The 24,908-nt window shown below is 39.2% G+C and overlaps 1 protein-coding gene across 4 annotated transcripts in view; it reads left to right on the top strand.

Annotated features, from left to right (window-relative positions):
* Positions 1–24,908, top strand: part of INPP4B (inositol polyphosphate-4-phosphatase type II B) — a 356,888-nt gene that overhangs the window by 294,817 nt on the left and 37,163 nt on the right. For all 4 annotated transcript variants that reach the window (XM_080403492.1, XM_080403493.1, XM_080403494.1 and 1 more), the window contains 4 exons: positions 880–1,020; positions 4,128–4,225; positions 7,759–7,871; positions 14,752–14,906. In XM_080403492.1, the coding sequence (XP_080259618.1) occupies positions 880–1,020; positions 4,128–4,225; positions 7,759–7,871; positions 14,752–14,906 (507 nt within the window). The remainder of the gene's footprint in view (positions 1–879; positions 1,021–4,127; positions 4,226–7,758; positions 7,872–14,751; positions 14,907–24,908) is intronic.

Raw genomic sequence — 24,908 nt, 5'->3', positions numbered from 1 at the left:
TTTCAGTCTTCATTATCAGTTGGCCCTCTGAATGATTAAAATGCCAAGTCCTGGAGACAAATGAACTTGCTTCTAGTCTATTCTTTTTTTATTAGACTGATAGTTCTAATAACAGAAAAAAAGCTAACAAAAGCTAAGTTAACAGCATCCCATTGTTTCTGTTGCGAGGTCAGGCATCAATCCTCAAAGACAATTCAACTTGAGGGTTCCACACGATCGGAATTTGGACTGACAGCCACAATAACATGTTTTTCAAAAAGTCAGACTAAACACAAACATAAAACCAGTACTTCTATATATCATATCCTTTCTCCTAAGGTAGGATTCATGTTTGTGTAATGAGCCTTCAATTATTATCTTCACAAAGCCAATGTTGTTATTGGTGATGCTTTCTATCCCCAGGGAGAAATATCAGCCACTGAAGAAAATGGGAATTTTGCATTGGGCTTTTGTGAAAGGATTTTGTTCATATTACATTTAGAGTGGATACAGGATTAAGTTATGACTTCTGAAAGGAAGTTGTTTCTGAAACCCTGCAAAGATGCATTTTGAGAGTTGAGGTGTTCTCATCGATATTTTGGTAGCGGAAGACTTTTTTACTGCTTTCATCTTTAGTCCTATTTTCACTTCAGTAAACAAGTCAGTATCAAGAGTGTAGAATTACATATACCTGCCTTTTTTCCTATAGCTTGGTTATGCTTTTAAAACAAGCAAATTGAATCATCACACTTTGTGGTTCAATTCAATAATGGTTCCATAATTAAGGGGAAAAGGGGGGAACTGATTTATGAGTCTACATGTTCTCTATAATTTAGGAGGGTTATAATTTTGAGCAAATAAATCAATATTACCATCCTTATTCCTTTTTATTTTTCCTAGTGAACATTACATTATAGAGGTCCAGCTTCCAGCAAAGATGTTTGAGTTGCTGCCACAAGAGATTAAAGAAGGAAAGCTGATTCGCATGTATCCAGTACTCTTTAATGTTGGAATCAATGAACAGCAAACACTTGCAGAGAGGTAAGGAAAAAATAAGTTTCATTTTCTGTCCGAGTAAGCCATGCTAGTTACACCCTGTCTCTCAGGATTTAAAAATAAATCTTCTATTGTTTGCTCTTGGACCATCTCATGTTGACTCAGTGTGTATTTTAAAAAGTGTTAAAGGAAATAAGCACAAGCTATGAAGCCGTGCAAAATAATGAAATAGTCCAAGTGAAGATATGACCATACGCAGGACTTTATTTCACACAATCAACACAAAGTTTCCTTTGGATACAGTTATAAAATGGGTTTCTATTTCACAGATGTAGAAATTTGTTTGTATACAGTACTTTGGTCTTCTGAAACATGAGTTTGAAATTTTGGAATTTTTATTAACTTAAAGGTGAGGTTGAAGATGCCGGACAAGTCATAATCTAGAAAGAGATTGTATTTCTCAGCTTTTTAGGGCTTTTTTCCAGGGCTGAGGGAGTGGTACTTAATAATAGGGAATGTGTTAGTAATGTGTTTGTTGGAACATGAAGGCTGATGTTAAAGTTCTGACGTGTTAATATTGCTCCTCTGAAAAGATTGCTGGAAACTAATTAATTAGTACAATAATAGTCAATGATTCGTCAACCTATTAATTTTCTCTTTCAAGAGAAGGGTATCTGTCAGTCATGTTAAATTACCAAGTTTGTGCAATACTAAAACTGCAAGGTAGACATCAACGAGACAGCTACTTTTTTTTTTTTTTTTTTAAACTGGTTCTATTAACAGAGCATACAAGAGACATAATACCTATCTTTAGATTGCATTCATTACAAACTGAAAACCAAAAGCAAAATTATAGCTGGTGAAATAGAGGGAGACAGTGAAAAAATGTTAACTGGGCAATAGGCAAGAAGTTAAGCACAACAGGAGTTTCACCTCCTGTTCTTTGTAGACAGCGGAGTGAAAGCAGTCTTTTAAAGAAGACTTCTAAGGGGTGCCATCAGGTGGCTTTGCGGATGTTTATGGGAGTTCTGAGTGGTGATGTGTGAGAAAATGTAGGTAGAAAATTTAAATGGGAGACAGGCTGAATCAGAAGACGGTAAAAACTGGCACTTTACTGGTGAAAGGGTTGAGTAGTTGGTTTGAGAACTTGAAACATTCTTGGAAATGAAAATAGCTTATTCTTGATGCCATAAAGAAGGGAAAAGTAATGCTATGAGAGGAGTGACATGGCCAAAGTGGTAGCATAGAAAACCAACAAAATCAGTCATGACAATTGTGACTAGGACGCATCATGTTTCTCCAGAATCAGAGCAAAGGAATATGCAGTAACCAGGAACAAAGTTTGTGAGTGCTTACGTGGGTGGGATAAACAGGAAGGACTATATATTACAGATGCCCTGAAGAAAGTTTTGACAAGATTTAGAAATGGCCTGGATATACGGGGACTTGTAGGGGAGTCATTGTGAAAAGGTGTCTGGCTTGCAGATGAGTGGCAGAAGAATGGTTGCATTGTGCCCAAAGAAAGCCATGAATGAAAAGTTAGTATCTGTATATCTATAAATGTAGATATATATTAATAACTATATCTGTCAAGCAAATCAGGTTGGATTATTCCATGTAGAAACAGCTTTTCTGCATGCACTTACAGGTGTAAACATTAGCCTTAATTCAAAATATTGCTTGACTCCTAAAGCTGCACACTTGTCTTTGAGATTGGAAATAGTGCACGTGCTTTTTGGTAAAAAATGGGGTTTTTTTGTGGGAAAATGAACATAAGAGTAGAAATAAAGTTTTGTGTTAAATTTCTAGAAAATGTTACTTAATTAGATGAAAACATCTCTTCTCTCAGTAAAGCACAGTTCAGAATATATCTGATGTAAAAGAAATATTCTCATGTCACAGTGCAGCAATGGCTACTGAGGAATTAGCTGAGTCTTTTCTTTCTTTGGCCCATTTAGATATTTGATTTCATTCTGCATGAAGTAGCAGTACATTTGGTATCTTCTGATTTGTGTCCCCTGTTCTCTACCTGAATTTCTCACTTAACCTGTCCATGCCTCTCTTTCTATACTCTTCCATTTCCTTTTCTTCATTTCAAGATCAGTCACAAAACTTGGTCCTAACTGCCTAAGGGACATCCCTGCCTTTACATTCATACCTCTCATAGCAGAGGTACCAGGAGGTTTTTTTATTTATTTATTTATTTAGCCTATGTGAAACTTGGCTGTTGTAGACATTTTGGTCTCAGAAAGATACTTGTCTGTATAGCTATAGTCAGTTCATGGATAAGCATAATGGCATCCTGATGTCTGGATTTTCTGTGAGGTGCAGGATTTGGATTTGGACTACGTGTTCCCAGCAGACCTGACTGCTGCACGAAACACCAGGACATGCTCCTGAGCCAGCCGCAGCACTGCAGAGTGACTGCTGAGGTCTGTGTGCTGCAGCAAGCTTAAATGCAGATGACTGATGCCAGCTAGCCCGTGGGTCATAACTCTGTGAAGCTTAATAGTGAAATCACTGCTCAATAGCAGAGAAACTGTTCTCTCATTATTTTCAGATACAAGAAACCAAGATAACTAACAGCTCAGGAGCAGCGTAGGGCAGAAAGGGCCCAGAGAAGTAATCAGTTTGGCTATTTATAGCAAATATTCTCAGACCAGAGCAGAAATTAGTTCTTCAGAAGGTTTTCTACACGACACCTGCATCTTTTCCATCTTGTGTGGCTTCAATATTGTCCAAGTCTGGTAGAAATTAATATACCTAAGCAACAGCAGCCGTAAGAGCTGTAGGAGTTGGTGTTCTCTGCCTGCGGTGCCATTTGAAATTCCCATAAAGAGCATTTATTTATTCAGGATCTGTGAAGAGAAAAAAGAATATGTGCCTTACTGAATGTTTGTCTGTTAATGGATTACTTTGTCCGTAAGTTTTTGGAAGAATTATCCCTGACTGATGGCCTCATTCCCAAATATTAGTTTCAAAGCACATGAGAGATTAACGACTGTATGTTTGACAAAATCTAGTACATTTGATACTAGAAAAAAAATTCAAGTTATTTCTTTATGCAAAGAAATCAGTCTGAAGGATAATTTAGCTTTGTTTTGGGTTTGTTTGGGTTTTTTTTATCATCATTTTATTGTGGTTTTTTATAGGTTTGGAGATACCAGTTTGCAGGAAAACATTAACCAAGAAAACTTGGAACTTCTGAAAGAATATTACAAGCTGTTTACAGAAAAAATGCCTCGTGATTGTGAGTACAAAATAATGCAATATCCAAATGGCTTTGAAAAGATTTGATAGCTGAAATATAAGAAACTAATATTAGCACAATATTAGTATGCAGCTTTTAGATTTAGGCCTCAGTCCCATAAACTTCCGTAAGGTTACACACTTTGAGCCTGTACCCTGCTAAAGTCAATAGTGATTGCAGGCCCAAAGCCCCAGTAGAAACTACAGGGAGAGTGAAACAGAGTCATGATGAACTAAACAGCTATTTTAAATTATTATTATTATTATTATTATATGCTTTTTAATATTTCAAGTAGAGGACATTCTGTAAATACTACATTTTTACAGAAATACTCAGTGGGAATTTTCATCAGTTTCAGTAATTCTCTCCATTCTTACTTTGAAAATGTATGAAGGGATGGCAAAACACTGAGAAATCTGCAGATGCAAATGCAAGCAATGAGCCACATCATAATGTCACTGATATGAATAACACTGTTCCATTAGAATAGGCCCATATTCCAATTTTATAGAAGTTCAGTATCATAAACATTACTATTCTGTTACACTGATTGTTGAAAGCAAACACTGAAAAGACCATTTGTATCAATCTAATCCTGTTAAAGTAGCCTTAATGCCTAAACTATATTCCCAAATGCTGCAGAGTTTACAGCCTGATTTTAAATAGCTCAGATTTAGGTCTGTGCTCCTTCCCTTTGGGTAGAGGAGGGGTGAATCTTTTGAATCTGAATGTCTGTCATCCTACAGGACATATGTGTAACTCCTCACGGTTGACTAGTGCTGATTAAAATACCATGCAAAGCTGCTGTTCTCTTGCAGAGCACCTTGTCTTGATTAGTTTTGCAAATTATCCATTACGTATATGTACTTGTAGTTATATCTGATGTGTCATTGTATATGTGTACATGTTGGTCTATTATACCAGGATGATTTTCATTTGTTAATAATTTTGACAGAAATGAAAACTCTGTTCCTAAACGGTGTGCAGTATCTCCATCCATCCACCCACTACAAGAAGTTAGTAATTAATTTAGGGGAATCCTGCCAAGAAAAGCATCCTGAAAAGCTAACCTCATCTGGGGTTAGGTCTCAGGTAGATCTGCTACCTCATAAATGGATCTGATTGTGTAAAAGCAAGATTTGCATGCAGATAGTACTGGCTGCTTTTCATTAACAGAAACTAACTTTGTACTGCCTTCCTGCAAAAGGGCTATTAGTGGGCCATGTGATCTTCCTGGACTTCTTCCAGATTGTGCAGGCTTTTGAGAGCTATGTTTGTCTAATTCATCAGGTCTTTTCTGGTTATTATTACCTTCTTGCCTTTTGTCTACCTCTAAGATCTGAGTCTGTTCTGTGTCCAGATTTTTACAGAACACAAATCACCTTCTGGTTCCATTCCCTTTCCCAGTATCTCCCTGCCATTATATGGAATCACTCTTCTGGCTTGGAGGAATATGCCTTTTAAAGCAGCTCCCTGGAAAGAAGTTAAGCTTTTCAATTTGCTCAGCTGGGGGAGAACTTCAGTTCCTCCCCTGTTCCCCTACCTCTTGTGCTCAAGTTCCTAGGAAGATAAACCTCCATCCAAGCTGGCAGCAGCCCTGGTGTTGTAGCCAGGTGAGAGCCATTCAGTATTGATGGCTCTGTGATGGTTTTGCCACACCTTTGCAGACAGTTTCCTAAACGACCACAGCTGTGCCACAAAATTAATGCAGGACCCAGTTCACAAAGATGCTAGTTACACATAGTGCTCATAAAGCCAGGCAGGATTGGAGGACTTACAGCCCTGTTAGCCAGGCTGTTGCATCAACCCTCTTTAAGCAGCCTCACTTGCCTGCTGCTTCCTTCATGTATTCCATTTCAAAGAATTCAATTTTCCACTCCTATAAAGGTGTTGCCACTTTTGCTGTTAGTTTTTTCTCTTATCTCTGTAATTCTGATTGCCAATAATATTCTAGCTTTCTCTTTTATTCCCAATTATTAAAAGCCTTCAGCTGCATGTAACTGCCTACACCAAATGCTGACTTTTATATCTTCTTTTAGATCAGTATACCCTCTGTCACTCACCTGTTTCTTAATCTCTTTAATTCTCTAATAGGAAACTCTGAAAACAATAAATAACAATGTGCTCCCACAACAATACAATGTTTCCCTAGTGATACATTCTCATAATCTGGAAGCATCTTTTTAGAGTACAAAGAAACAGATATGGGATAAGTATAATAGTCTAGTAGGCTGTGATGTATTTTTATATGCTCTGCATTATCTAATTGTATGATCAGGACTTGTAATACACAGATAAACCAATCCTCATTAAGATTATTACAAAACTAGTTCAAATGTGCTTTTTCTGCATTTTTTTTCTTTTTGGTAGCACAGTATGAGTAAGGCAACATAGACATTTTTAAAGTAGTTATTTTTCAGTATATTTAAATTACTTCTTACTATGAATCATGCATAAGGGAAACTACACAATTCATTAGAGATAAAAGGTAAAAGCCTGATAATAAGAGGGATCATTCCAGCTGTGATCAGGTTAGGAGAATGGATATAAACCTGTGTTAATAGTTACCTCATTTCTCCTCTTTGAACTGAATTTTAGGTTTTGGATTTGAGGCTGGGGTTGGAAATTTTTTTCCTGCTGAATGAAATATCCTACTTTTTCTTGTTGACAAAAGGTATTATTAATTTGGTTTAGTTTTGTTTCAACTGGTTCTGAGCCTTTCTTTGGTGATAACTACGATTCAATTTCTTTCTACTTCACTACCATAAGAAGAAATAATTTCAAAAAACAGATTTTGGTTCTCTCTACTGATTTTTAAAACTAATGAAGATAAAGGTAACGTTAGAACAAAACCTTCATATATACACACACGCAAAACAGGCATGAATTAAATTGGCTCCTTTTGAATTGTCATCTATGATTAATAAAACTTCAGCTCATCTACCATACTCAGGGAAAGCAGGTAAAATTCTGGATTTAAAGTAAACTTGGAATTATTTTTTTATTTCAATATAAAAGTCCCATTTAATTTCAGACTGAGAAATATCCTTTGTTAGTTTTGGGGGAGATACTTAGTGCTATTTAACCCTCCTGTTATGTTATATTAGGAAATAATTGAGATGTTCTGTCTTGAAGACAGAAGTAAAACATTTTGACTCAAAACTAAAAAAAATCATCCCATCAAAGCAGGTTTTAATACACTCAGTTGTTTTTCTACTCAGTGCCACTGAATGTCTATAATAGTTGCTGAACAGAACTACAGCAGAGATTTGAACGTTTTCACCATCCATTTACAAGTTAGAAGTTGAAGACACTGTAATTTTCCATGGTGAAGGTCTTAGGGAGGAAAACCCAATACTTAGAAAGAAATAAGGTTTGCTTATTCCCTAAATATTAAGCTAGTGGTTTCCATCCTGTGTTCCCAAATAAGGCATTAATAATAGACCTGTTCTCTGCTATGGACATTCTTTAGTCAGCACAGCCGTATCATTGGCCTTATCATAACAAGCCACCTTATCATCCTTTTTTTCCAGGTCTACCACATTTTCAAGAACAAAATGATTTAAAGGGATTGCTAGAAAATCTCCAACAAAATATCCAGGCCAAAAAGAGAAAGAATGTAGAAATCATGTGGCTGGCTGCAACGGTAAGCTCTCTTATTTCAGATACGTTCACATGACAAGCTAATTTTCACATGCCTGCTGATACTGTAAGTGCAATGAATTTTAAAGATATGATTGGAAAACTCAATTATTAAAGTACAGAGATATGCTGAAATGGCTCTCTAACATTTCCATTATGATTGTCTGTCATCCCACTCATGATTATATCTCTTCTTCCTACACTTAAACCAGATACTTTCTTTTTTCCACTTTCTTTACTGGTAGAACTGCCTAGAATTCAAGTCCGGAGATGGTGTTGGTCACTTTGTTGTCCCCTATATGCTCCAAGCTCTTTTCTGCAGACCTCCTAGCCAGGCCATCCGTGGCCTGTGCTTTTGCATGGCGTTGTTTTGTCCCAGAAACAGGATTTTTCATTTATCTCAGTGAGTTGTGTAACAGGGTAAAAGAGGTTTGCTTTTTGTTTGGGGCATGCTTTTTTCTTGAACTAACTAAGTCTGGTTTTAGGCAGAGGAATCCCTTTACCCTCAGTATGGGCAGAATCAATTCCTTAGGTGATCACACATAGATGTAAATGTATCACCTCATATGAGAGAGACAATAGAGTATTCAGCTACAGTATCTAACATTTTTGTTTGTTTGTTTAAAATCATATCTATTCTTTGATAATATAGAATTTGGTTATTCAAAATATCTTCCTTTTATTTTAGTTTCCATAAACCTTGAGGTATGATGCAGGACATGATTACTTGCTCTGGCTTTTAATACTGCTGCACTCAACTTTTTATTTTCTGTAATTAAGGTACCTAAGTTTTATAAATAAGTGTTTAATTATATCAGTACAACTTCTAGTCAGTCATGTTTTATGGGGTTTCTTTAGCTAGTGTCACCATGACAGCCACTCCAAGGGCACTGATAGCAACATGAAATAAGCTAGATATACAAAGGACAGACATTCAGACAGAGGGAGAACACAAATAAAAATGTTTATTGAATAATGAATCATACTTATGTCTTGGTTTAACCCCGGCTGGCAACTCAGCCACATGCCCCCTGGTTGGATGGGGGACAGGATCAGAAAGATAGAAGTGAGAAAACTCAGGGTTTGAGCTAAAGACAGTTTAATAGGTAAAGCAAAAGCCACGCACACAAGCAAAGCAAACCAAGGAATTCATTCACCACTGCCCATGGGCAGGCAGGTGCTCAGCCATCTCCAGAAAAGCAGGGCTCTGTCATGCGTAACAGTGACTTGGGATTACAAATGCCATCACTCCGAATGTTATCCCCTTCATTCTTCCCCCAGCTTCATAAGCTGAGCATGACATCCCATGGTATGGGATATCCCTTTGGCTACTTTGGGTAAGTTGTCCTGGCTGTGTCACTTCCCAATTTCTTGTGCCCGTCCACCCTTCTCACTGGCAGGGCCTGAGAAACTGAACTATTTTCTGACTAGTACTTACATATGACTAGTATATACTGACTAGTATAAATATTACTTAGCACCAACTAAAAAATCAGTGTATTAACATTATTCTCACACCAAATCGAAGACATCACTGCACCAGCTACTAAGAAGAAAATGAAATCTATCCCAGCTGAAGCCAGGACAACTAACTTGGCTTTATTCATATAATTGCTTTTTGTTTCCCAATTCTGTAGGTTTTGCACTTACATGTTAAAAAAATAAACAAAAAACACCACCACGCCCCCCAAGCTTTACATGTTTATAAAGAGCTTAAGCTTTTCAGGAATGTGAAATTCAACCGAGTAGTCCTTCTAGATTACAAAAGTACCCTTGGTGTCTGCTCATGTATATAAGCAGAGACTTGAGTCTTTGGTATCCACTGAAATTGAAGCAAGACCTTGTGTTTTGAGGAACTTTCAAATGCATATACCCTTCAATGCAAATAAATATTTGATAAGAAAATATTAATAAAATTTTCCACCACTTTTCCTTAACAGCAGGAACAAGACAATATTAACTAAGTCTTTGTATTAATAATACTGCTGTAATTTTTTCTGTTGCTAAATAGCATTTTTCCTTGTGGTTGATAAATATTATCACATGCTATTGCACTATAAATCTGTTGTGAATAAAAATATAAGCTTTTCTTGCAGTACCAGTTCTGCAATTACCATGAACGTTGTTTTTAAAGAAGTAAAAGATAAATCAGTACAGAATAATGTAAAATGAGCTACAAAGACTATGACAGAACTTACTTAATCTTTGGATATAGAAAGTTGTCTTCTACCATCTACTCTGGATTACCTGAAAATTATTTCATGAGTAAAAAGCATTCTTTGGACATACAAACTGTTTCAGATTTTTTCCTTCACTGTATTCTATTTCTCTTTATGCTACTCTACTTTAACCTTCTGAAATTAGTATTTCTGGACCCATTGATCTATATACTGTAATACAGTGCTACATCTATTTATTGTAAGGGATGTGAGGGCATCACTTTGTTATTGCAGTAGATGTATGAGATTCTAAATGAATGTGCATATGTGTCTGCACCTGCGTGTAATCCCTGTTGTAATGAGACTGTGAGAATACACCTGCATTTTGAAAGTCAACTTTTGCATAACTGGTATCACAAGCATTTCTTATTCTAAATATAATGGGACAAGGATTTAAATGTTATATATTTTTATTTGCTAAGCTTCACCCTTCATCTTCTGTCTTATATCAAGAGAAATAAGGAGTATTGATTTATCCTTGGTTTAGTCCTCATGGTTTTATATGCTTTTATCATCCTTGCTTTAAACTTAATCACAATCCTAATCATTTGAATTTGTGATCATAAGGGAGACTTTCTAAGGCTCTGATAAATATTAAGTCTATTCCTCCTCCTCCGATATCTTTAATATACTGCGGGAAGAAGTAAGCAAAATTGAGGATAAAATTCAGGCTGGACACTAATCGTAAGCTGTGTATTCTGGTAACACTATGTATTTGGTATTGCCCCTTATTAGATTTCTAGAGCACCAGATCATTGTTTGCCCATTTTAATTATTTACTTTGTTTAACTGCTGCTGCTTAGTGAACTGAGTTATTCAGAGGATGTATTTGGGCCAGCGTATCAGGTTAACCTACATTTTTCCTTATATCAGAGTCTAAGGTTTTTTAATCTGTTTATTTAAGTTAACAGATTGTTTTCTATTTAATCCACTTTAAAATGATTGAGACATCTGTACTGAATTTCAATGCAAAGTAAGCTTGTGGGTTATGGTCATTTGCTTGTTGTGCCTAGAATGCTGCTGTCACTGGCCAGCGCTTTATATGTATGCTGTCAGCCCAGATCTGGAATTTCTCCCTTCCCTGCATCAGAGGCCATCACTCATCCGGAATTGTCTGTTTTTTCCTTATGACTCACTCCTCATGGAGCCCAGCAGAGGCCGGTGCCAGGCCCTGCCCCGGGGGGGCACAGCCCCACGCACCAGCAGGGGCTGGGGGCTGCCTGCGGGGAGGCAGCTCTGCGGGGAAGGGCCGGGCAGTGCCGGGGCACAGCAGCTGCCCCCGGGCCGGCAGCCAGCCCCGGTGGCCCAGGAGGCCGGTGGCGCCCTGGGGGGCATGAGGAGCAGCGTGGCCAGCAGGCGCAGGGAGGTGACCCTGCCCCTCGGCTCTGCCCTGGGGAGGCCGCCCCGGGAGTGCTGTGCCCAGCGCTGGGCTCCCCAGTTCCAGAGACGGGGAGCTGCTGGGGAGGGCCCGGCGGGGGCTGCGCAGGGGGTGAGGGGCCTGGGCACCTCCCGGGGGAGGGCAGGCTGGGACACCTGCGGCTGCTCAGCCCGGGGAAGGGAGGGCTGAGAGGGCTCTGAGCGATGGCTGCAAACAGCTTCAGGGCCAGCGCCAGGAGGACGGGGCCAGGCTCTGCCAGCGGTGCCCAGCGACAGGGCGAGGGGCAACGGGCACACGCCGAGGCACAGGCAGCTCCCTCTGAACGTGAGGGAGAACTTCTTCACCGTGAGGGTGGCAGAGCGCTGGGGCAGGCTGCCCAGAGGGGCTGGGGGGTCTCCTTCTCTGCAGACACTCAGAACCCGCCTGGACGTGATCCTGTGCAGCCCGCTCTGGGTGACCCTGCTGTGGCAGGGGTTGGGCTGGGAGGTCTCCAGAGGTGCCACCCAACCCTAAACATTCTGTGATTCTGTGATTCACTTCAGATAGTCACAGTGACTCATGGACTTCAAAAGAGACTTCTTCAGCCAAGCAGTTAACTTCTTTCACAGTGTTATTTTAAAAAAAATTGTCATGTAGTACTTTTTTTAAATCCCAATGCAACTTTCCAAATTTTTAAACAGATTTAAATTTTAAGATTTGGAATTATAGGAGGGAAGAAACACTTACAGGTTCTCCCTTACTAGCCTGTACTTCTTTGGGTTCAAGTTAGGTTCAATTAATTCCCTGGATTCATCTTTTGACATCACTCTTACCACAATATTGCAGAGACCTTAAAGACTGTAAGTATTTTTGGGGGCCATAAATTTTAATAAAATTTCCAAGAATGCAATTAACAGATAAAGAAGTACTTATCTGCTGAAGTGAGATTATGAAGATCATGTTCCAATTTCATCCTGCAAGATCCCAAGTAAACGTAGCCACGCTGGGAAGTTCCTGCTGTAATTTATTGCCTTGCCCTACCTACTCTTGTTTTCTTTTTTGATACTTTTATACCTATGAATGTCCAGGGATAGGAGCAAGCAAAGCATAGTACTACCTTTTCTTGGGACAAATTATATCAGGGGAAAGGTAGACTCATACTTGGGCACACCAGATCTCCTTCAAATTTTTCTTTTTCTAGTATAATGTTGGTTTAACTCAAAGTATAAACTAATAAGCTGGTACAACCACAGTATGATTCTAAAGGTGAGAAATTATCCTTAAAAATATATCATGTTTCCCTTAGAGTTTTGTCAAAATGTACAGTGAAGGTAGATAGTCCATGGCATTCATTGGTGTTAAGCTTTAATTTTTCTGGGTCAGGCATTGAACTGTTTACCTGTTGAAAATACAGACTATATTTACATTCAGATGTGTCTGAATCCATACCCTTGTGAGAAGCTGGTCCTCTGCGTTCACAACTGTGATTTAAGGCTTGTCGAAGTTTTTCTTCATTTTGTCAACATTTCCTAGGTGTTTAGACAGTTAAGCTTTAATTGAATAGGGTGGTTGTCATAGAAAGTGAGAAAAAAATGAAGCAACTTTTCCTTTTATAGTCTATGCTAACACGAATACTTTTTATTTCAAATTCAGGAAATTGGACGTAATGGTTTGGTAAGCTCTAGTACGATTATACGTTTTAGTGACTTGCTTAAAATGTTTAGGACTAAAAATAATAGATTTGTGGTTTTTTTTTTAGTTGGGTCCACCGTCAATTTTTTGCCTCACTTGAAAGGGGGGGTGTTGGGGTGGGCAGGAGAGAGACTTGATTGTGACTCTGCAGTACAAGGTTGTGTTCAGCTCTCAAAATCAATAAAGGCTCCTCTTTCCTCAGCGGGCAGATTATTTGTAGGCTTGTCCTGCTAATGAAAGCCCTGAAGATCTGCTTTTAAAATGTGTAACTTGGACAAATAGGAAGTGGGCTATAGATCAGTAGCTATAACCTTTTGGTGCTATTTTTTGTAGACTTTTAATACTGCAAATTTATAAACAAAAGAAAAATTTACAGTCCTTTTCAGCACAACATTTTCACCCTTTGTGGCACTGTGTCAGGTCAGCACAGGCATAATTCTTGGAATATAAAAATTCCCAAGGCAGCACTAATAACTGATGTGTCTGTGTAATATCTTTATCAATGATCTGGATGGGGGAATCGAGTGTACCCTCAGTAAGTTTGTAGATGACAGCAGGCTAGGGAGGAGTGTTGATCTGCTTGAGGGCAGGAAGGCTCTACAGACAGGTCTGGACAGGCTGGATCCATCAGCCAAGGCCAATTGCATGAGGTTCACCAAGGCTCAGTGTCAGGTCCTGCACTTGGGTCACAGCAACCCCAGGCAACACTGCAGGCTGGGGGAAGGAGTGGCTGGAAAGCTGCCTGGAGGAAAAGGACCTGGGGGTGCTGGTCCACAGCCAGCTGAACATGAGCCAGCAGTGTGCCCAGGCCAACAGCATCCCGGCTTGTGTCAGAAGCAGTGTGGCCAGCGGGACCAGGGCAGTGACCGTCCCCCTGCACTGGGCACTGGTGAGGCCGCCCCTGGAATCCTGTGTTCAGGTTTGGGCCCCTCGCTGCAGGAGGGACACTGAGGGGCTGGAGCGTGTCCAGAGACGGGCAGCGGGGCTGGGGAAGGGGCTGGGGCACAAGTGTTGTGAGGGGCGGCTGAGGGAGCCGGGGTGTTTAGCCTGGAGACAAGGAGGCTCAGGGGGGGCTTATCGCACTCTGCCACTGCCTGACAGGAGGCTGTAGGCCGGTGGGGGGTGTCAGTCTCCTGAGTAACAAGCAACAGAACGAGAAGAAACAGTCTAAAGTTGTGCCAGGGAAGGTTTAGACTGGGTATTGGGAAAAATTTCTTCACTGAGAGGGTGGTCAAGCATTGGAACAGGCTGCCCAGGGAGGTGATGGTATCACCTTCCCTGTAGGTCTTTAAAAAACAGGTAGGTGCAGTGCTTAGGGACATGGTTTAGTGGTGGACTTGGAAGTCCTGGGTTAATGGTTGGACTTGATCTCAAAGGTCTTTTCCAGCCTAAATGATTCTATGATTCCATGACGCATATCAATTGTATTATTCAGATTGGAGTTACTACCTTTCATTAGCTTTCTGGAGCTTTTTTGTTAGTTTTCTGGAGGAAAATACTGTGGTTCTGTGTATTCACTGTCCATAATTGCAAAACTGTGGGAGTTTCACAGTCTGCCTAGTGTAGAGAACACAAGGTGTGAAAAGGCAATCCTTTGATGTCTGCCTTTGTTTCAGATTTGCCGTAAGCTGAATGGAGTCCGTTTCACCTGTTGCAAAAGTGCCAAAGACCGGACATCCATGTCAGTGACGCTGGAGCAGTGCTCCATCTTGAGGGATGAACATCAGCTTCACAAAGACTTCTTTATTCGGGCACTGGATTGTATGAGAAGGTATGTGGAGATTTTTGCACATCCCTTGCATTTTGATCTAAGCCAGAAACAATGGTAGAGAACGGTCTAAAGTTGGTTGCAAATGTTTGATAAGCCCCAGTCTCAATAAGTAGAGAATTGACCAGCAGCATGCCAGCTGGTAAGTCACTTTTGCATGCAAGGTCTTTAAAACTGTGTGTTTTGCCACCAATGAACAGTTTCTGAGATAGATATGTGAAACATTGTGTCACTTCACTGACTATAGAATTTGTCCAAGGTAAAAAAACCAAACGGTTATTTTAACAATTTCTTTTTAAACCTAACAATTAGGCTTTCATAGGGCTTAAAATTTTAAAAACATTCTATGACAGTATAAAAAAAAAGTTATTTTCTGTTTTAAGAATATTTTTCAAATGTTTACACACTCATTAAGTCATTCTATGAAATTTAGACGAATATTATGAAAGCAGAGGAAGCATTTTTTACAGATGGCAATTCTTATTAGCTCATGTTATTAAAAATAAAAAGAAACAGGCAAGTAGGTTTGGACTAATGGTGGTTGCCACTAATATCTGATAAAATTCTTTACTGTGCTTAAAGGTTTTTTTAAATGTTTTATTCTAAATTAAAGCTATGTAGAAATTGAGGCTGATGTTATCAGGAATGTGTAATTAAACGTTGTAGATTTATAATTACTTGAATCTTTGATTAATAAAAACTCATTGAGCAAACAAGTTTTGATCAGAAAATCAGTCCAGATGCTATATTCTCTAAAGAAACTTTCATCATTGGCTTTAATGAATACTGCATTGTATTTTCTATAAGAATTAAAAAAATGTATCCACAACATTCAAATAATATATAACAAAGGGCACTGCAAAACTAATAGAAAATATTCTGGTCAGCCTACAAAGAAGTAACTGAATCATATCTTGCACTTAGGTGATACACAAATTGTGTGTTGGATTTACAAAGTTCATACTAAGCAAACAATCATGTTTAAAGTCTGTAATTGATAATTCTTGACCTGACCATTTAGTATTGTCAGATTAGGTGTTTAATCTCTAGATTAATACTGTAGGTTTACACGTGTAGGGTCCTTTTGTTTTTTAGCAAAGGTAGATATTCTAAAGGAAAAAGGTAATGTTTATGAAGAGTAATTGAGCAGAGGACTGAGACGGCTTAGATGCAGAGTTGGTTTGCAAGGTGCTAGTGTGGTGTGATGTATTAAACTGATGTGTATCATTATGTATGTATCATTAGCTTGCATAAATCTCTTAGTCTCTGCAGTGAGTGAATGACTTGTGTGCAGTCTTTCATAACTACATGTTTTATCGTTAATGAAAAATTTGAGTTTTCTGTGTTAAATTTCATTTGTGTTGGCATCTTCAAATATGTTTTTTTTCTTTTATGTCTCCAATAAATAGAAACATGTATAACTTACAGAACGTTACCAGATATGGGCAAACTAATTATATCAAATCATTATTAAATTAGAGTAGCATTGAGTAGTAGATGTAAAATTTTCACATTTATAAACCTGATTTAAAAAAAATAAATAAAAAACCTGATATTTATTCAAACTAATTTGGTAGTTAAAAGTGTAGTAAGTTTTTGTGGACTAAAATGTAAGCAACTTTGAGTGGTTTTTATATCACATAACTTATCTGAAAGCTGAGAAGATTAACAAATCACTTATATTTGCAGGTAACAATAAATTGGAGTCACAAAAGAATGGTCCAAAGCCCAGAAAATCTAGATAAAACTTAAAAAAGAAATGAGCAGATGGGTATATGAGGTTGAAGCACTATCAGAAAAATGTTAATTCTGTGTTTCTGCTGTAGTTTTAAACAGAGAAAAGCTTTATCCTGCTAATATCCTGTAAATGAATTTCAAACGACCTGAACTGAAGTAGATGCGATGTTGGATGGACAGTAATAGTTTTGACTTGGGTGGTAGGATTGGAATGTAAAGCAAGGGCCTTGCAAGTAGCGGCAGTAGCACGCAAAAGAACCTGCACCATCAGGATAATAAATAAATAGATCTTTCACCTGCGCTAGTTTCTATCTGTATAACACTGTTCACACAACTGGAGATTAAAAAAAGCAATGAGCAGCCAACTTTCCCCCCCCCCCCCCCCCCCCCATGAGCTTGTGAGTGAAAGCCCAAATGTTCAAGAACAGAATAAAAATGTCAGCTGGAGACACATAGTTCTTAACTCTACGGTACTCCCCTTAGGAGTTGGTCATACAGTTTTAAGAGCTGTCTTTGGGTGCTTTTTTGGTTCTCTTTAGTGCTACAGACATTCAGCGGGGACTGTTTCTCCCTCCCCACTGCCAGCCTGCTGCTGGAGGTGCCTATGGAGCAGTCCTGGAAGTGGTGCGAGCTTTCCTCCCTTTCGACCACTGACTAGGGAGTGTGGCAAGGACCTGCAGCTGGGCTGTCTTGTAGGCAGATGGAGAACAGTGAATTGCAGAGAAAGGCAATTTGAAAGAGCAAAGTGGGAGGGAAAAACAGCCAGGCAAAAGAGAGGGGGGAGAAAAGCCCTAATTTCCACAGGAAGATATATAATGGCATTTCAACTAAATCTCGTGTATTTTACTTGAGGGAAGTTTGGTACCTACATTTTTGAGGCTTGTGTGAAGGGGGTCAACAGACTTGTTTGGTAGTCATTGTAATGCTTGCCCTTTTATTCTTTCTTTTTATTTGATTACTATTGCAGATTGTTATTTGAAAGATTATGCTGTGCATTTCTAAGCTTTTCAGTAACTACTTGTAGAAGCTTTTAAAATTATTTTCACGTCTAAAAGAACCTATTCTGTTTTAAGAGTGGAGAAAAAATGTTTGCCATTTAATTTGTAACTTTAGCAGTTTTCTCACGATGAATCTCTAGATCGCTTAGTTAAACTCTGTCAATCAAATCCCTTTATGCTGATTGCCAAAAATCGCTTTTAAGCCTTTCAAAAGAATGAGTAGACAAGAAAAATTCAATTTTAACATCCAGAATCCTAACAGACTGGATTGATCTTTGAAAGGCTTCTTTCAAGAGTTAACAGTAGGAGATAGAGAGTGCTGTGAAACAAAGTGAGTTGTAAAAGTAAATGGCAATTCAAAAGCAGCCTTTATTGGAAATGTCTTAATCTTGAGATATAAAAATTATAAAGGTGCCTGTGTAGCTGTAAAGCTTTTTCTTTTCCTGCCAGTGCTGACACAGCTTTGCTGGCTGTTGCAAAAGGGAAGGGTGTGCTTACGGGTTCATGCTTTCTTGCCAGCAGAAGTTTGGAGATGCTGGACTTCTGTCTGCTGCTGCTTTTCAGCTTCTTGATGTCCCTAGAATTTTGAGCAAACTGAGGCAATTTCAGATGTTTCAGTGTGTTTGCTTCAATGTCCGTTGCACAACACTGTTTTGGAAAATACTGCTAGTAGCTGTTATTCATTGACTTAGTTTGTAAGTGAAATCAGTGTCTTGCAGTGATAAACTGTATGGTATATATCACTTCTTAAACAACAATGACAAAAAAGCTGTACAAAAATCCTTCCATTACATGTCCCTTTAGCTTATGAAAAACGCGGTGACATGATGATAGGAGTTCAAGCTTTATCACTTACAATATGTAATATATGGTTTTGTCTTCTGGGTGTAACTCTAGCCATTACGATGATGAAATTGATGTGTATGTGAAGTGGCTGTTCAGGAAATAATTCTACATCTTATAGTTTCCTTGGTGTACATATATGTGACTTCCATTGATCTTAGTGACATGCATAGTGCAGAATGAGGAAAATCAATATATTATCCCCTCTGTATCGAGTGCTTGCAATTCACATCATATTAAAATCATATTTATTATGATGCTGCCAGTTTCGAATCATCATTTTTGCAATCATCAATATTCTTTCCTTATTTTTCCCTTCACTGATATGTGAATATTTCCTATCATTCAATGTTAACTATATTCCAAGAGACAGCGGAGAGACAAAGCTGATTTACCCAAGTTCATTGCAGTATCTGTCACACGATTCTACTTTTATTCTTTCGAGCTGGCCACTGCTTAAGGGAGTTGGACCGTGGGTAGGCAACACAGTGTGAAGTAGTTCTGTAAAACTTTTCCTTTTTTTTTTTCTGATTTTTTCCTCTTTATTTTCTGAATCTATTTAATTTTAATGTTTCAATGACTGGGCCCCTTTTGGGGGCCTTGGGTAGTGAGTAACCTCAGAATCTTCTGGGGTTTGAGCATGGTTGCAATAAAGCCTCAAAAGTAAAAACAAGTAAATGAAATGACAAATTCGTGGTTTATGGTGAAGCCTCCAGGCTTTCAGCCTTACCATCATCCTTAGCAGGGCACAATACCTGTCAGATATTTCAGACATTGAATACAAAATTTGACTCAATGTAGGACACGCTATTTTTACTTGAAACAGCAGTCAAGGGTATTTCAGATTATTTTACATAAATTGCCTGTCAAAAATATGATTGAAGCACAAACACAAAGAACGAATGGTCTGGGCAACAACGTATGGACTTTTGATGGCCCAATTATGACACAAGTAGCTCCTTTTTAAAGAGCTGTTTGAGGGCATCTTTTTTAAAGATCATCTCAAAGATCTGTGTGTTGAGAAGGAGGGATAGCTATAACAGCTCTCTGTTCAGGGACTTTCAGATGTTCTGGGCGGAATCCACAGATTCGGGCCGAGATGGACCTTGGCCGTGGAAGGGCCTGTGCCAAACACCACAGTGTTGTCGTTGCTACATGGACTGGGAAGCAGGAGTAAAGGGACTGGATGAGAGACTGGGATCCACATGCAGATCTTCCTCTGCTTATCTCCCAGGTTTCACCCTGCCCCTGCGAGCTTGTGGCAATAGATGCAGTGCGTGAGGGGTCACACGGAAGAGGAGGCACATGTTGTCTTCTAACCTTTGCTTTTTCCAACCCATCTGACCTTCTCCGTCATTTTTTTTTTTTTTTTTCTGAGTGTGTTAGTGCAGTGTAAAGAGAGAAGAGAGAGCCTGGGTTCCAACATAGATTTTCCCATCATTCTGTGGTTCTTTAGAAACTTAGCATTTATGTTTTGAGGTACAGGCTTTAGATGGAAAGATTTACGTCACCTAATATATTGAAAGACGCCTGGCATTAAACAACAGGAAAGTCCAATTTTGGTGCCTTGAACTACCATCAATTTTGTTCTCTAAAACTAAATTACTACTTTTTAAAACAGCAAGAGTGCACAGAGGGAAGGAAAAAGTGGAGAGAGGTGTCACAAGGTGTAATAAGAATCAATGCTGTTGGCACCTTGTTGGAGTCTTTTAGAGTAAAAGTCTATTTCTAAGCATCCTTCTGGAAGAGCAGAATTTCAGACAACAATTGAGGACGAAATATCAAACAGTAGCTTGAAAAGGCTGTGTTAAATCTAAGGTTTTCTAATGTAAGTACTCAATTTCACAGAATTAATCTTTTTAATGTGTCTTTAAAGCAGTTCTGTTTTTAAGGCTTTAAAAAAATTTTTACGAAGCCAAGAAAAAACCCACAGGAAACCCAAACACACTTCATTTGCACCATATCAGGCTTAGGAAGGTCACTGGTGAGATTCAGGCTTCTACATGGACAAATTAAGTAACATTGGTGGTTGTTTAGTAATATAGTCTCACACATTTTGTCTGTTTCACTGGGATCAGATGTTCAAGTCCATGTTTTGCAGGAGCATGTTTTCTAGCTGACTACAGAAGTTTAATTTCTGCTGTGCCTCATTTCTCCAACTTCCCAAATACTGATTTCGGGCTTCTTTCTGGTCAACGTCCCAGTCAGAGTCCTGAGAACTCTTTCGAGAGCTTTCTTGTCCCCTCTTTTTCACCAGAGCATTGCTTGAATATTTCCCTCTGATTGCTCCTTCCTCTTCTTCAATGTGTGTGGCTGCCTTTTGTCTGTCTTCTGCTCAGAGCTTGGGCACTGGCCTCAGTAACAATATAGAGAGAACAGCAGAGACAGTCCCCGTGCCTCGTTGCTTTTGCTTCATATTGCAGCGGTCACCATCTGCCACGGAGAAGAACAGCAAGGAAAAGTCTTGTCTAACCCCTTGACCTGGCAGACGTTCAGCATAGATTGAATCCTCAAAGAGTGTACCTGCTGAATTTTAACAAGTCTTTCTTACGAAGAGGTGATTTGAGATTATTGAAGGAGCAGGCTTTTACAATAGTTACATCTCTCATACCTTTATTACCTTGGTGTAAAAGATCAAATCCTGCTCTTCAGCATGGAGGTACTAGTAATCCTCTCAAAAAAAAAAAAAAAAAAAAAAAAAAAAACAAAACCAAAACAACAACTGTATTTTTTTTCTTCTTTAAATGACATTGTAAGTTTGAATATTATCCATTCAAAATGAACTAACAATTGAAAGTAGAGTTGTAATGGAAAGCATTGTGTAACCTTCATTATAGTTGCCCTTCTGCTGGAACCTATAACCATATTCTTGGACTAATCACTGGGGAGGAAGGGAGTGTTCAAGGGAAAACAGTAAAAACCTTTGCCACTCTTTGCAAGGAATATTTAAAGATGTGACCCAGGCTGCGTTACTGAAACACTGAGCTTTTCAGCAGGCAGTAAACCAGAATTTCTGAAGTAAGTACTTAGTTTTCCTGACAGTCCATGGGGGGGGAAGGTAGTACCATAAGCAATCTGTATTGTCTGCAAATTTTGACACCAGCGTTAGGTGGGTGAGTCCTTGAAATGCACCTGCTTCTCCTCCAGTGGTGACACAGGCAAGGGGGCTGCTTCAGGAGAACTCAGAAGCTTACAGTAAATCTTAACTACCAAGTAGTAAAACATACTAATATATCAATTTCAGTGTATTACAGAAAATTATAGTGCTGCTTTTCCATTGAAAAAGAAAATGGTTGGCCATGTGTGGGTTTTAGCTCTCTGACAACAAGAAAGAAACCTTGATTCCCTGTGATCTTTTTGCTGAAGAGAGAGTCCTTGCCCTTTGACTTCAGGATGTCTGTGACACACTTCTCCAAAGGAAAGCCAGATTTAATGGAATTCCAATCAAAAACTCACCTTGCTCTGAGTTCTTCTGCTCTGAATTGTACTTTTTGTTTCTCAGAGATATCGAAAGGGTAAATGATCCGTTAACTAGCCCATATTAGTATTTGCCATATCTTGACCCATATGAGAGTACAGGGAATTGAGCTACGCCTTTCTTCTCAGTGAATGTTTTAATTATTCAACATAGGCAGTGACAAAGGTGTGTAATTAATTACCAGGTGCACACTATGATCACTTAGTTTTCAAGACCAGCCAAACAAAAAAACCTTATCCAATAAATTTGCTTTCTGATTCAGTACCACAGTCTGTGTTTGGATCCTTAATAGTGCAGCAGTGAATTTAAACACTGCATCCTGATTAATTAAAAAGAAAAGAAAAAGTGGTTACACTATTTCCACTCCTAAAAAACCTCTTCTAATGTAATGTCCCTGGGGTGTTTTTTTGTCATACATAAATTAAAGGACCTTCCTGGAGTTCGCCTGCCATGGTTAGGCCAATCTAGTATGCACGCAGTCAGATTATCTGAAAATATTGTTTGGTGTTCACTTTTGAGATTTTTCTAGTTGCCCATGGAAGACTTCATTAATTGCTTCATTCATGTGGTGCTTTAGTGCTTATGCTATTGCTTATTCAGAACTTCCCTGAAAGGCTGGGTCTTACGTGAAATCAGAAACCAGATGTGTTATACTCTCCAGGCTGAGTTGTACTAGGTTTCTTCCTATTATATTTTACCTCTATTAAGACTTTCTGGGAGAGTGTGTGGGAAAGTCCTGTATGCATATTTATTATCTGTTAAAACTCCACGTGCCACAGCTGAATTACCATGGCTTTCACCATGTACAGCTAAATCTCTCAGGAAAAGCAACACTGCCGAGTCTAAAATTTAGATAAGAAAGGAACAGGAAATGAGAATAAGCAGGTAGTAATAGCATACAATAGCTGGTTAAAATTATCATGGATCCAATCTCTACAAGAATTTATTTGCCCCTAGAACAGATGTAATTCTTCTCAGAATAATATAACATGGGCAGGGAGAGCTCATAACTTCCTTCCTGCAGTCGCAGCCATGAACAGACTGTGGGCAAGTTGGAAGGAACACAGAGAAGAGTAGCAACTAGCTGCTATTCTGGAAGGGTTGTTTTGTAATAGAAGATTTCGCATTCCTTCAGGAGAAAGGTGGTGCAGTGTCAGGCTACAGCTTCAGCTGGATTCTGTAGAAAGCAGGTAACAGACACTTCTAGGTCTATTTTTACTCTCATTTTAGGCTCCTATAATTCCCTCATCCAACTTAGTTTCTTTTGTAGGAATACTCCCTGCTCGGAAAATCATCATCTCTTCTCATCCACGCTGTTCCAGTTTTCTTCTATAAGGTCCATGCCTTTCCCCACCCTCACTTCAGTCTACTGCTCTATTTCCTCTTTTCAGTGAGGGTTTCCCTGTTTCTTTCTCTGCTGCAGTATGCCCTTGGTGTATATGATATTTTGAATAACTCCTTTGACAGTAGCCTTGCTCAGCGCAGTTTGGGAATGAGTTTTAGTAGTGGTTTCTGGTTGTTACTTTCTGTGGCAGCTCTGATTTGGTGAGTGACATTTCATAAATGTGTCCTCATCATTACAGCAACCACTAGCGTAGCTAGCAGCAGCAAGCTGTTTCTCAGTGTTTCCTTGCAGTACAAGTCCTGGTTGCTGTGGAGTGACCAAAGGAGTTTCCATCTGGACTATGATGTACTTATTATGGATTTCCTACTTCCATGATGTTATCTGTAATTGGCTGGAACTACCCCCAGTAACAGAGCCAGCAGCATTATATTGCTATCCTGTTCTCTGGATCATTCAGAGATAAATTTGGGAGATAATTTTGGGAACCTGCGTTCTTAATAGCCTAAGCCTCTACTATAATCTGCATGATAGGAAGTATGTGTTTATAAGGACATTAATGCAAAGCAAAGGTTGGAGTCCTCCCAAAAGACGCAGCCAAATCACAGCTGACTCCTACTGTTACAACAGTTTCTGCAGCCCTGGGACTTAACGGTGCTGTAGTTGTGTTGTGACTCTAAACATACCTAATGCTAAAATCACTGGGCACAGCCAAACGCTGTGCATCTGCAGTGCTGGTTTTGTGGACTGTGCTGTGGACTGACTTCCCTGCCAAACCTTGCTTCTCTCCCCAGCCTGGATGTTGCCATGTGTGTATTGTCTTCCAGCAGTGGCAAAAGCACCTGGCTTTTCTCCTCTGTTGGAAATGTTCCTAATGCTCCAGGAAGGTGCCGGAGCAGAGTTTCTACCTGTGCAGGCTCCTAGGATCCCAGGCAAAGCTTAGCTGTGGTTAAAGTCCCACGGACCAGGGAGGTCAGAGGTTGGGAAGGGAATCACTGTTCCTTGTAACTTCTGTCATGAAATATTTCAGGTATATGACCCAGCCTCCTGGTTAGATTGCCTGTTTATGAAGCAGGAGATACTTCTGCCTGTGGTACTCAGAAGCTTCATTTACCCTTGTGTAAAAGATTTCATAGTATTGTGGCATTAGGGGGGTCATTGTTCTTTTTTTGAATCAGATAATTTGTAGCCTTTCTTTTTTTATTCCTTAAAGGAGAAAATAGCACTGTTGGGGAGTAATTTGATAACTCTTGAAATATTCTGAACATCTGTAATTTTAATATAAATACTGTTATTGACAGGACTCAAGCTTACCATACTGATATAGTTAGCTCAGTGAAGGAGTACGAGGTCATATTTGTGTCTCTTTTTAGATTGATAGAAGTTTTCTGTATCCTTCCACGGCTTATAGACTTCCTGGGGGAATGATTGCCTGAGGCCCAACTGAAGGTTTCCACAGTTGGGCATTTGTAAGAAATCTCCTTCTCTTTCTACTCCTCTCATTCATCGTATGGGCTTCCTGATACATAAGCAGCTTCAGTTTCGTGCTACAGCCTCCTCCTTTGATCGTGTCTTGCTGCAGCTTGACTGTATATTTCCTTCCACTG

This window comes from Falco punctatus, assembly GCF_963210335.1.
Source record: "Falco punctatus genome assembly, chromosome: 1".
NCBI classification, from domain to species: domain Eukaryota; kingdom Metazoa; phylum Chordata; class Aves; order Falconiformes; family Falconidae; genus Falco; species Falco punctatus.
Note: the sequence above shows the minus strand (reverse complement) of the source record. Positions and strands in the feature narration are given on the sequence as shown.